This window comes from Rosa chinensis, chromosome 3, assembly GCF_002994745.2.
Source record: "Rosa chinensis cultivar Old Blush chromosome 3, RchiOBHm-V2, whole genome shotgun sequence".
In the NCBI taxonomy this organism is placed as follows: domain Eukaryota; kingdom Viridiplantae; phylum Streptophyta; class Magnoliopsida; order Rosales; family Rosaceae; genus Rosa; species Rosa chinensis.
In genome coordinates this window covers 11850341-11863825 of record NC_037090.1, presented here as the reverse complement: position 1 = coordinate 11863825, position 13485 = coordinate 11850341, and the positions used below count along the sequence as shown (strand labels likewise).

The window sequence follows — 13485 nt, the reverse complement described above, 5'->3', positions numbered from 1 at the left end:
GGAGATATATCATAAATATCGTAGACCAGCGAGCGGCTTTTTGACCACCTAGAGTTTTTTTTTTTGTTTTTATAAACCTATTATAACTTGTGGTGTATAAGTTGAAGACAAAATTAAAAAATAATAATAATAATAATAATAATAATAATAATAATAAGCTAAGAAAAAGAAAAAGAAACAAGAAAATAAAAAAATTGAAAAAAAAAACAGACAAAAAAATGCAAAAAAAAAAAAAACAATTTTTTTTTGTTTTTATTTTTTTATTTTTTTTGTCTTGAAATGACAATTTTAGCCCTCAAAAGTCAGACTTAACGGTCCAAATTGGACGGAATAGTAGAAATTGGACACGGCTGATGAATTTGGAGAGTATAAGGGTGTTACTGATTAAATTGAAACTTGAGGGACTAACATGATGACGACCCCTAACCTCAGGGGGGTAAACTGAAATTAATCCAAAAAACTATATAAAAAAAAGGGGTCATGACCACTTACCAAATTTTAGCCTAAAAATTGCCCACTTACTTCACTAAGAGTTTTTTAACCTCATTTACCAAATCAAATAGTCTTTGACAATATATATATATATATATATATATATATATATATATATATATATATCTCTCTCTCTCTCTCTCTCTCTCTCCTCTGCTTCCCGAGCCCGTCGCCGGAGCCCTACATAGTCGCCACCGATGCTGGTCCTCCTCACCGTCCCAGTCAGCGATGACTCTCCTCCTCCGCCGCTGTCCACGGCTCACCCTGGATCTCAACCTCTCATCTCTCCCAGCACTCCGACCTCGACAAGCACCTCTCCAATCTCCAGAAATCCTCCCAGGTCCTTGATATCGTCAAGTCCGACGCCGACCACATCCTCTCCAACGTCTCCTCCACCTGCGACCTCGCCGACCAAGTCAGCACCAAGGTCCGCGAGCTCGACCTCGCCCAGTCCCGCATCAACTCCACGCTCCTCCGTTTGGATGCGATTGTGGAGCATGACCTCGCCTAGTCTCGTGGTTCTGTTTTTTTTTTTTTTGTAAATTTGGCATAAGGCTTATAAGGAAAGAAAAAAGAAGAATGGAAAAAAAATTATTGAGTAGTTATACATGTCTATTGCGGGGCAATAATATGATTATTGAGAGACAATAATATGAGTATTGGAGGGCAATAATATGCATATAAATTGATCATTTGTGCTTGTAGTGTATTCATTTTGGTTTCAGGAGTTTATACAATTCACTGGAGGGCAATAATATGAGTATTGGGAGGCAATAATATGATTCCTGGGGGCAATGGCAATAATATGGTTACTGAGTATTATTAGGGGCAATAAATTCAGACGCCGGAATCCGGTCACTAGTCCGGTAGCCTGATTCCGGATTCCGGTCATCGATTGCCTGATTCCGGTCACCCGTCGCCGGAGACCGCGGCCAGCCACTGATCATCGGAGCACAGCAAGGTGGAGGATGACTTCTCTCTCTAAGTGAGAAAGAAGGAGAGGGCAAAAAAGTATCAAAAATAAATAAAAAGAATAAAAAAAGAATTAATTGGGTATTAGGGAAATAATCTCTTAGAGTGTTTTGGGTAAATGGGGTTAAAAAAATGTTAGTGAAGCAAGTGGGCAATTTTTAAGCTGAAATTGGATAAATGATCATTTCCCCTAAAAAAAAGGACAATAAACAAAACAAGGGAAACAATTAAGTGTTGGTTCTGCTATTGTAACAGCCAAACAAATTAAACAGCTAAAACGATAATCCCTTTCATCAATTAGTTAATTATATATATGGTTCATATGGAAGGTCAATGTCACCAAAACAAACCGATAATCCATACCCTTTCTGATTCATTTTTCTCCTTGATTTTTTTTTTTTTTTTGAGTTGAAGGAGGTTAGACTTTATTGATAATAAAAAAAACTTTAGGGTACAAATTTCTCTTCATCTATTACATCTTGTATAAAGAAAGGGAAGTCTAGATCATGTGCAGAAGCATGAGCTGCTAGAAGATGAGCTACCTTATTGGCTTCCCTCCTAGCATGAACCAAACGAGAATTTGGAATAGAAGCCAAATCTTCACTGATATCGTCATACAGCCTACCAAGAGCTGAAATGTTTTGTGTCCTAGCTTGACACAATTGTTGCTTCAAAGTCAAACAGTCTGTTTCAAAAATAACAGGATGTAGAGAATGATTGATAATAAAACCAACTACCTCTCTACAAGCCACCAACTCTGCATGTTCTACTGAAACAATATGATAGATAACTTTCCCAACAGCACCCATATATGTACCAGTATCATCTCGCACAACGAAGCCCACTGCTGCCCTACCAATACAGCTATCAAATACACCATCAAAGTTAATCTTCAACCACCCTTGTGGAGGAGCTCTCCACTTAAGTACCCTTCACTTAGCCGTCACTTTCTGAAGCTTAGAATTATGAAAAATGAAGTTGCTTAGCCTTGTAGATGACATAAGAGCAACATCACTTGATGAAGTGAGCTTATTGTCCCAAACCCTCACATTCATTTCTTTCCAGATACTCCAAATGAAGAATAGAAGTTGAGCAAAAGCCGTTTTTGACAATTTTTCCGAGCAAAAATTAAGCCAACTAAGGGCATCTAGATGATCAGAATCCATACTAAAATAGTTTCCACTCAGACTATGGTTTGTAACCATCACTTCTCTAGTAAAAGAGAAATTCCAACACAAATGAATAATTGTTTCATTCTCAATATTGCAAAGTACAATCACTTGAGATTCCACAGGAACATGTCTAGCAGCCAGTCGGTCCACTGTTGGAAGAATATTCTGCCCAATTTTCCAAGCATTCACTTTTGCCGAATTTGGCATTTTAGCTTGCCAGATCTTTTTCCAGACTCGTTGGTTCATTATCACCGAAGGAGGAAGAGAAGAAGCTATTTTGGAAAAGGCAAGACGATATGCAGATTTTACCGTAAACATACCTCTTCGTTCTAGGTGCCATGAAAGCCTGTCTTCAGGACCTCTAGTGCTCAGAGAAATTGAAAGAATAGCCTCATCCTCATGATTAACAAAAGAAGCATGCACTTTTTGCTCATTCCACAAGTTAGGAGGAACAATCAGCTCACTAACTAGTTCTACATCATGCTGCAAACCAACAAGGCTTGTGGTTTATGCGAAGGCAGTGTAGGAATCCAAGAATCATTCCAAACTAACACACTAGCACCATTACCAACCTGCCATAATAAACCCTCCTTAAGTAAATCCCGAGTAGCAAATATACTACACCAAGAGAAAGAAGGAGTTGCATGTTCACTTGCAGTCTAAAAATTCTCATCCGAAAAGTAACGTTGTTTGTATAACTGAGCTATCAAAGAATTCGGATGTGAAATTACACGCCAAGCTTGTTTTGAGAGCATCGACATATTGAATTCAGCCAAACTTCTAAAACCCAATCCTCCCACTTCTTTAGCATGACACATATCATCCCATTTCTTCCAATGAAGCTTCTTCTTTTCTATGGTACTACCCCACCAAAACCTTGCACACATATGTTCAAGGTTCTCACAAAAGTTCTTCGTAAGCCGAAAAACGCTCATAGCATAGTTAGGAAGCACTTGGGCCACCACACGGATTAAAATATCCTTGCCTGCACCACTAAGTAATTTTCCTTGCCAATGCTTTAACTTTTCAGCTAATCTCTCCCTGATAAACTCAAAAGTAGCAGTTTTCTTACGCCACACGTAAGTAGGAAGTCCCAAATACTTCTCATGAGACTCAACTATGTGAACACCCATCAGATTAGCCACAACCTCTTGATCTGCCTCCACAACATTTTTACTGAAAGCAACCGAGCTTTTGTGAAAATTCACAACTTGACCCGATGCTCTACCATACACTTCAATTACCTCTTTTATCTGAAAGCAAGCTTTTGGGCTAGCCTGAGCAAACAACATACTGTCGTCCACAAACAACAGGTGATTAACAGAATGAGCATCCCAACAAATAGCTATCCCAGGTAATAAACCCAGCTGCTGTTTCTGTTGAAGCAAAGCAGAAAAGCTCTCAGCTAGGGCTGGACTCGGGTCGGTTTTGCAATGTCAAGAACTGAACCCGGAACCGAAACCGATAACTGATTTTCGGTTCGGGTTTGATGTTTTTTGTATGAAGAACCGATGCAGAACCGAACCGACCATTCTCGGGTCGGTTCCTCGGTTTTTCGGTTCCACACCAAATCGGTTCCATTCTCGGTTTTTCGGTTCCAAACTCAGATCGGTTCCAAGTTCGGTTCCTCGGTTTTTCGGTTCCATCCCAGATCGGTTCCATTCTCGGTTTTTCGGTTCCAAACTCGGTTCGGTTCCAAGTTCGGTTCCTCATTTTTCCATATAGAAACACTGCTTTTCAGCTGTTTCTACTTTCTAGTTTTCACTTTTCCTGATTTCCATACATGAATTTAAATGATTCAATATATCACAATTTATTCACTCATTCAAACTCAAAACAGTATCTACAATATACATATTCAACAATCAACATCAACATCGACATAGGCTTCATAGCAAATTAACAATTTCCTGCAAACTCCAAAACTGTCAAAGCATGAAAGTGCTGAAAGCATTAAACCATCCAACAATCAAAAGTTCAAAACTCTCAAACTATCAAACACAAACACTCAAGCACTTTCTACTTTTCTAGCAATACAACTACAAACTCAAAGTCTGCAATAATACACATTTCCAGCAATACAAACTCAAAGTTTCACATGCATAAACTGCAAACTCAAAGTCTCACATGCAGCAAATAAAACTAAACAATAAAGTGAATAAACTTAGTCCAATTTAAACAATGCAGCTGCATCTATTTGCAGCAAACTAAAATACTGAAAACTAAATCAATTTGCAGAAAATAAATCAATTTGCAGCAAACTAAATTGCAGCTGCATCATTTTTTCTGCCTTTTCTTCTTGGTTGTAGGGGCTGAAGCTGAAGCCTCAGAACTCTTGGTTACTCTGCCACTAGGTGCAGAAGCAGATGCAGCAGCGATAGTGTTCTTGCCCGTATCAGTTTCCTGGGGATCAGTTTGGTGAGAAAACAGTCCAATTCAATGATATGAGACACAAAATAAGATAGAAAACTCGTCTTAAAGGTAGAATATAGGTAGGTGTCTAAAATGCATCACACGCCCTTATTTTGGAAAGAGTTAATATCTCCATAAACAAAAAGAATTATGTACAACATCTACTGTTCATTATCTGACATATGAACAGTAATGTAGAGCCAAACCAAAATATACCCTAGGTGACACGTCCTTCTTTTTGTCTCTTTTTCTCTTCACCTCATGAAATGGGTCTGAGTAAAAACAAGTAAGTAGAATAATAGTAAGAAAACTGCACAGAAATATTGTTCATAAAATAAGCTTTACACAACCTGAAGGTTTTACACTCAATAATGAAGCTGTATGAACAGGTTTATGAATTAGAGCAACAATATCGTTTAGTACAAAGCATATACGCATGTATGAACATACAGCTTATAAAGAAACTTCTAACGAAAGGAGATAGACAAGGTGCAGAAGTACGGACACCAACTAAAAATTTCAGTTAAGCTATCTATAGAATCAAAAATTTCACCACGCCATTTCCCACACTAGATAACATTGGTCACACCATAGAAATTCACTAAAAACGCACTCATCATTTTTTTCCTGCACAATCAGAGTCAACATATATCGAAGGACACAAACGCCTAGGCAACCAAAACAATTAAAAACTCAAAATTGGTCACAATTTGAACTCCATGTCCACTAAATTCCCACCAAAACAACCGTCCAAACTTCAAGACGGAACCTTTACACCGGAATACCCTCCTTAACACAACCAGTGACTTCCACATTCCACAAACCAACTCCGAAACTCAATAATCAACTCATAAAACCAAAACCTATCAGTCTATTCCAACATGAACCCACAATCAAGCACTTACAACAAACTCCGCAAGCAAAATGGTGCCCTCAGTAGGAACAATACCCACCTCAAGATGACCAAAACAAACAAAACCCATGAACAAAATCACAAACACATGAAGTCTGCAAAAAAAATTCAACCATAGAAGACTATCTTCCCAACTCGGCCGAATCAACCTAGTCAACTATACCCATTCAAAATCGAAGTATTTCCCACAAGATTAAATGGAAATCCAAGTATTGAACCCAATTGTACAGATTAGTTGGTATTCTGCGACATCAGAAACTCAGAAGAGAAGAAGAGGAGGAGCGGGGCTCGGAGAGGGAGAGAGAGATAGTGAGATACCTAGGCGGAGACCGGAGGACGTCTGGGTTTCGACGGAGGTCGTCTGGGTTTCGATCTTCTATTACAATCGAGCCGAGGACGACTGGATGAGCAGCAGGAGCGACGAGGACGACTGGACGACTAGACGACGACGAGGACGAGGACCGGATGACTGGATTGATCGATGTATGATGAGGGAGCGGCCCGAGCGCCGTTTGTGTTTCGAGAGAGAGAGAGAGAGTGAGACTGTGAGAGTGTGAGTCTGTGAGAGTTTGAGGGAACTCGGGAGAGTCGAAGAGATAAATCAGATAGGGTTTTGATCGAACGGTTAGGATATTATGAGAAGAGATGGAAGGCACTGATTGCATTTGGAAGGCCCGATCACATGAGAAAGGGTCTATTTTACAGAAATAAGCTCACCACTAATGTCCACTTATATAGTGACATGTGTAATTCGGTTCCAAGGATGTTTTAAAAACAAGAACCGGAACCGAACCGATAATATAACTCTAGGAACCGAACCGAAAAAAATTTGTATACATATGTTGTAGAACCGAACCGAACCGAGACTTTCGGTGCGGTTCCATCGGTTTTACGGTTCCAAATCCCAGCCCTACTCTCAGCCCCAATCAAGAAAAGATAAGGTGAGAGTGGATCACCCTGCCGCAGTCCTCTTGATGGAACTACAAAGCCTCTAGGTTTTCCTCAAACAAGAAATGAATATCTGACAGAACAGACACATTGCATAACAATATCAATCCAAACTCGATCAAAACCAAACCTTAGCATTACCTTACATAGAAATTCCCATTCCATACGGTCATAGGCTTTGCTAAGATCTAACTTTAATGCCATGTAACCATTCTGACCTTCTCTCTTGTTGTGAATAAAATGTGCAACTTCATTGGCCACTAGAATATTGTTTGTAATGAGTCTCCCTGGTACAAATGCACTCTGGAAGGGTGATATAATATCAGGAAGAATAGTTTTCAGTCTATTGGCAATTACCTTTGAACAGAGTTTGTAAATAACGTTACAAAGTGTAATAGGCCTCAAATCTCCCATTGTTTCTGGTTGTTTCACCTTCGGGATCAAGCAGATATGTGCAAAATTTATTTGCTTCAGAAGTGAACCTGTGTGTAAAATTTTTTGCACAACTGCAGTAACATCTGCCCCTATGGTATCCCAATAATGTTGAAAAAATAGGGGAGGCATGCCATCAGCCCTTGGAGACTTTGTCAGATTCATTTGAAACAAAGCCTGCCGCACCTCTTCTTCTGAATATTGAGCACACAACCTTTGATTCATTGCACTATCCACACAAGGTTGAATTACCGCAAGGGTCCTATCAACTGCCTCCACATCCAAGGCAGTAGCAGTGAACATGTTTGAAAAATAAGAAGTAACCACCTGCTCCATCCCATCATCATCCTCTTTCCATTTCCCCTCCGAATCAAATAAGCCTAAGAGAGCATTTTTCCTCTTCCTATTCGCTGCCTTCCTATGGAAAAAACCAGTATTGCGGTCACCCTCCTGCAACTATGTGACCTTAGCTCTCTGCTTCCAAAAAGCTTCTTCCTGAGACAATAAGTTATGTAAGGATGTCATCGGGTTCTTTTTCTCCTCATGGTATGCCGGAGTTAAGGGTTCATTCATGAGAAATTCCAATCGCCCTCTGACCTCAAACATTTGCTGCTGCCTCAAGCGAAAAGTATTCTGCTACCATGCCTCCAAAGCATGACTTGTACACATAATTTTTCTTGTAAGATTAAACATGGGGACTCCCTCAAACTGAGACTGCCAATTCGTCACTACCAAAGGGTCACATTCATCATGCTGCAACCAAAAGAACTCAAACTTGAATCTATGATGCCTAGACCTCTTAGGTAATGGCACAGAGCTTGCTTGCAACAAAATTGGTGTATGATCAGAATCGCTAGGGGCCAAATGTTTTACCCTAGAGCATCCGAAGATATCACTCCATGTTGGAGTCCCAACAGCTCTATCCAACCTCAACTGCATTTCTTAATTCCACCAGGTTATCTTCTCTCCTTGAAAACCCAAATCGATCAGATCGCTATACCCCAATGCATCCCTAAAGCCTCTCATCTGTCTTTCAGATCGTAGAGGACCATTCGTTTTCTCGCTGTTATTTAGTATTTCATTGAAATCGCCAATGATAGCCCAAGGCAGCCAGTCCATATCACAAACATCACGTATCAATTGCCATGACTTGTCACGCTCACAGGTATGTGCAAATCCGTAGAATCCAGTCAACCTCCAGCGAGGATCTCCCGGACCCGACCTAATTTCCATATCAATATGATGAGCCAATGACATGCGCGCACACACATCAACATCCTCCGTCCAGAAAAGTCCCAAACCATCAGACTGTCCAACGCTGAGAACCTCCTTTGCATGAGCAAAACCTAGTTCGCGTTGTAGACCTTGAAACTCCTTTAAGTCGCTGATTTTCGTTTCCATCAGAAATACGATCTGAGGCCTATTTTGAGCCACCAAATCCCTCAAAGCTCTCATCGTCGTTGCATTACCTATACCCCGACAATTCCAACTCAAAATATCCAAATTCATGGATACAAAATTGCTCTCTTCAAGAAGAAAGTAAACCCTAGTCGCCCTCGCCTAGGTCAGGAAAATTATTCAAGTTAATTAGGAAACCTGTACTTCATAGTGATCTTATTATCCTTGATTTCTTTAACATAACCTAATTACTTCAGAACATAGCCAAGTGACTTAGTAAAGTTCTAGATACCATGCATGTTCAAATTTTGACATCAGTAATGGAGAAAAGAAGAGAATATAATTACGACAAAATATGAGAGGGAGATTATCGTTCTCTTAATTGATATTTGGGAAAATTTCGTAAACAGTACACCAAGTAAAGGTCACTAATAATTCTTATACACAAAGTTTCAAACCAAACATTTCGGTACATGAAATCTGAAACTCGACCCACTATCAGTACACGATGTCAATTTTTGACACCAAAATGTCCATTATGCCCTCAGTTCTTTTTTTTTTTAATTATTTTTTTTTCTGTTATTATTTTTCCTTCTTTTATAAATGACTCAAGTCATTTTTTTTTCTTTCTGTTATGCGAGGTGAGGAAGGCGGCGTTGGAAGTGAGGGAGTGAGCCCGGAAGAAGGAAGAAGAAAGAGATAAAACGAAGGAAAAAAAAATAACAGAAAAAAAAATTATAAAAAAAAAACTGAGGGCATAATGGACATTTTAGTGTCAAAAATTGACGTCGTGTACTGATAGTGGGTCAAGTTTCAAATTTCGTGTACCAAAATGTTTGGTTTGAAACTTTGTGTATAAGAATTATTAGTAACCTTTACTTGGTGTACTGTTTGCGAAATTTATCCTTGATATTTAGATGATTAAAACATATGACATATGGCTGTCTTACCAAAAAAAAAAAAAAAAAAAAAACATAAAAGATTAGACAAATCACCTTCTCTATGATAAAACTTATACAAGAATTACTTATGCGTGAATACATTAAGTCATAAAAGAAGCAATTAGAATCTCAAAGAAATGTGCCTAGCTATATGGTAAAACAAGAAAAGCACATGATGAATGTAAATGTTGTAGTGAGCAGCCAACATTGACCACCATCCATATATGCCTTAGTTTTAATGACTTCTATCAACTTACCTCAATTGTTTTCACGCTTTCAAATCACTTTTATAACTGCACACAACATGTGTATGTACGTCTTCAGCTCTTCAGCGCAAAAACAAAAACGGAGCAAGATCCCTCTGCATTTCATCAAACATCTTTTGCCTGTCCCTTTTAATATATTTGGGACAAAACTCATCCCAAATCATAAACTTAAATTTATTGTATGCTCAGCATAGTTTCAGACAGGTCAGATGCCCCAACTTGGGGAATTAGGTGGCTCCATCTCAAGAAATAATTGAATTTGACTCGAGTTATAGATGCCTTTTCTTGCAGTAGAAGTAACTAAGAACTGTAACTGCATTTGTAAAAGTTAAATGCAATTAAAATATCAGATCTGATTCTTACTGTGCAAAATATTAATAAGAAATTTAACTTTCACCAAATTAGAAAACAAATGGGGTTGACTAGAAGTCAATGCATGAAGGCCAGGTCTTTAGAACTGGAGTCAATAGACACATGTCTTTAGATTCATCACATGCCACACAATGGAAGTGAAGACTTAGGAATGAGTCATTGAATCTCATTCACATAATTCATGGAAAGAAAAGTATTACAGGAATTTTTGGCATGCTTCGAGAAAATTGTGCACAACAGTCCAAGAAAAAGGAAAGAGAGACGAAACTTATAGTCCAGAATCTCCAGATAGGCACTGGACCGTCTGAAGGGCTAAGGCAATATTGAAAACATACTATGGAAGTTCCCAAATTTCTCATTCTTTTACTGTTTGCAGCAACGGTTGCTCGGACTCAAGCGCGGTCACTAGGGTTGCAAAGCCTAAGGCAAGGGGGCTCCTTGAAAGTCGAGGAAGAGAGTGACTTCTTAGTTTCACCAAATGGAACATTTTCCAGTGGATTTTACAACGTCAACGCCAATTCCTCCTGCTATTCAGTATGGTACACCAACACTATCAACAAAACAGTTGTCTGGATGGCTAACAGAGATACACCTGTCAGCATTAGACAGTCGAAGTTAGCCCTCCGCAGAAATGGCAACCTGGTCTTGACTGATGGAGTTGGTTCGACAGTATGGTCAACCAACACTTTGTCTAATGCAAGCATGGAGTTTCATCTTCGACTTCTTGAAACCGGAAACTTGGTGCTGATCAACCAAGCAGAGAGGATCATCTGGCAGAGTTTTGATTCTCCCACAGATACACTTTTACCATCTCAGCAATTTGACAAGAGCAAAACCTTGGTGTGCATGAGAAGTCGAGGTACATACTTGTCTGGTTTCTATAACTTCAAATTTGATGGTAATAATGTCTTGTACCTCACCCACGATGGCCCTCTACTTTCAAGTGTTTATTGGCCAAAGATGGATACATCTGTTTTTATTAGTGGCAGATCACCTTACAATAGCTCTAGAGTAGCAGTCTTGGATAAACGAGGGGAATTTGTATCAAGTGACAATTTAAAGTTCAATGCATCTGACTATGGGGTTGGTCCAAAGCGCCGTCTAACCTTGGATTATGATGGCCTCTTAAGATTGTACAGTCTAAATGAATCAGCTGGGCTTTGGAAAGTCTCATGGTTGCCTGAAATTGATTTTTGCCGGGTTCATGGCTTGTGCGGTGAGTATGGTATTTGCACTTACAAACCAGAACCAACTTGTACTTGCCCTCATGGTTTTTCCATGACCGATCCTTCAGACTGGTCTAAAGGCTGCTCACCTCCATTCAATTTGACTCATGACTCAAAAAAGTTGGACTTCATGGAGCTTCCTTACACAGATTACTATGGATCTGATTTGGACACATATCATATGGGAATCTCTTTTGAAGAATGCAGGAATACATGCCTGAATGATTCAAGGTGCAAAGGGTTTGGATTTGCACTGGACGGATATGGACAATGTTACCCTAAGAACTTTCTTCTTAATGGATTTCGTGTGCCGAGTACTCCCAGCATCATCCATATTAAGATTACAAAAGGTTCTCTGAGTCGTGATGAAGTATCCCAGCTACAAACATATGATTTGAACTGTTCAAGGGCAGAAGTTGCTAAAAAATTTAGTGGTCCTCAAGTAAAAAAGAGCAATCAGTACGTGAAGTACTTGACTGGTTTTGTAAGTTCTTTTGCGATAATTGAAGCAATCTGTGTTGGTTTGACATGGTGGTGCGTGTTACGAAAGCATGCTGATGAGGACTATATGAACATTGGTTACATGGAATTAGTCATGGAAATCAAACGCTTCACCTATGCAGAACTAAAAAGAGCAACCAAGGGTTTCACACAGGAGATAGGAAAAGGCGGTTTTGGAGCAGTTTATAAAGGGGTTCTCGGTGATGGAAGAGTTGTTGCTGTGAAGAGATTAGAGGGCATTGTGCAAGGAGACGCAGAGTTTTGGGCAGAGGTTAGTGTGATAGGGAATATCAACCACAGGAACTTGGTTAAGCTTTGGGGTTTCTGTGCTGAGAATGAACATAAGCTGTTGGTGTATGAGTACCAGGAGAATGGATCCTTGGATAAAATATTGTTCTCAGATGTGGAATTAGGATTGGAGCAGCGATACAACATTGCATTAGGTACTGCAAAGGGTTTGTCATATTTGCATGAGGAGTGCTTGGAATGGGTGCTCCACTGTGATGTAAAGCCTCAAAACATTCTCTTGGATGACCATCTTGAACCGAAAGTGGCAGATTTTGGCATGTCAAAGTTGTTCAAGGGCATTCCTGACGACATTGAGTTTTCAAGAGCTCGCGGCACCAGAGGTTATATGGCTCCAGAGTGGATGATGAATCTGAAGATTGATGCAAAGGTAGATGTATACAGCTATGGGATTGTTTTGTTGGAACTATTAACTGGAAAGAGTGCTTCTATTTTGCTTTCACCCGAGGCTAGTCCTGTTTCGAAGCACAAAGAACACAACCAAGTGGTACAATGTGTGACTGTGAAAATCGGCAGAGAGGGGCTTGAGGATGTGATTGATCCTAGACTACACCACGAATTCAACAACAAGAAGCTTGAAAGATTGATGACAGTTGCCTTACTTTGCGTGCACGAAGACCGCAATGCAAGGCCAGCCATGAGTAAGGTTGTGGAGCTTCTGGTTCAGAAGGATGAGTAAAAGCTAGTACGTACTATAAAATAATATGTAGTTTTATCACATTATGCATCCAAATTTGAATTTTGCAATTCTATAAAATGTAATAAACTGATTATCATTCCTGCATTTCAATTGAATAAAAGGACTGTGACTCCAAGAAGTTATTTGATCTTCCTTTGTTAAGTACTATACTCCCAGACCTTTTCGTCTCTAGCTAGTATAGAGAAGACAAATTTCTATTCATAAGACTGATAACTGCTAGATGATCATATTACATTATTACAACTACAGCAGGCCTTTATAATAGATTTAAAACCCTAATGTAACTTCTTGATCGAACGGGGAATACTAAATCATAATCAACGAAGAAAATCAAACCAAATTCTAACAGGAAAAGAAAATATAAAGATATGACAAAACAAGCTAGTGGCATATATGCACTCATAATCAGTCAATCATATATGAAAACCTTCCAT

At 39.3% G+C, this 13485-nt stretch overlaps 1 protein-coding gene across 1 annotated transcript; it reads left to right on the top strand.

The window, feature by feature from the left end:
• Positions 1-10506: 10506 nt before the first annotated feature.
• Positions 10507-13178, top strand: LOC112193908 (putative receptor protein kinase ZmPK1). The gene has a single exon (XM_024334170.2). The coding sequence runs from the start codon at positions 10655-10657 to the stop codon at positions 13028-13030; it is 2376 nt and encodes a 791-aa protein (XP_024189938.1). The 5' UTR covers positions 10507-10654; the 3' UTR covers positions 13031-13178.
• The last annotated feature ends 307 nt before the right edge of the window (positions 13179-13485 follow it).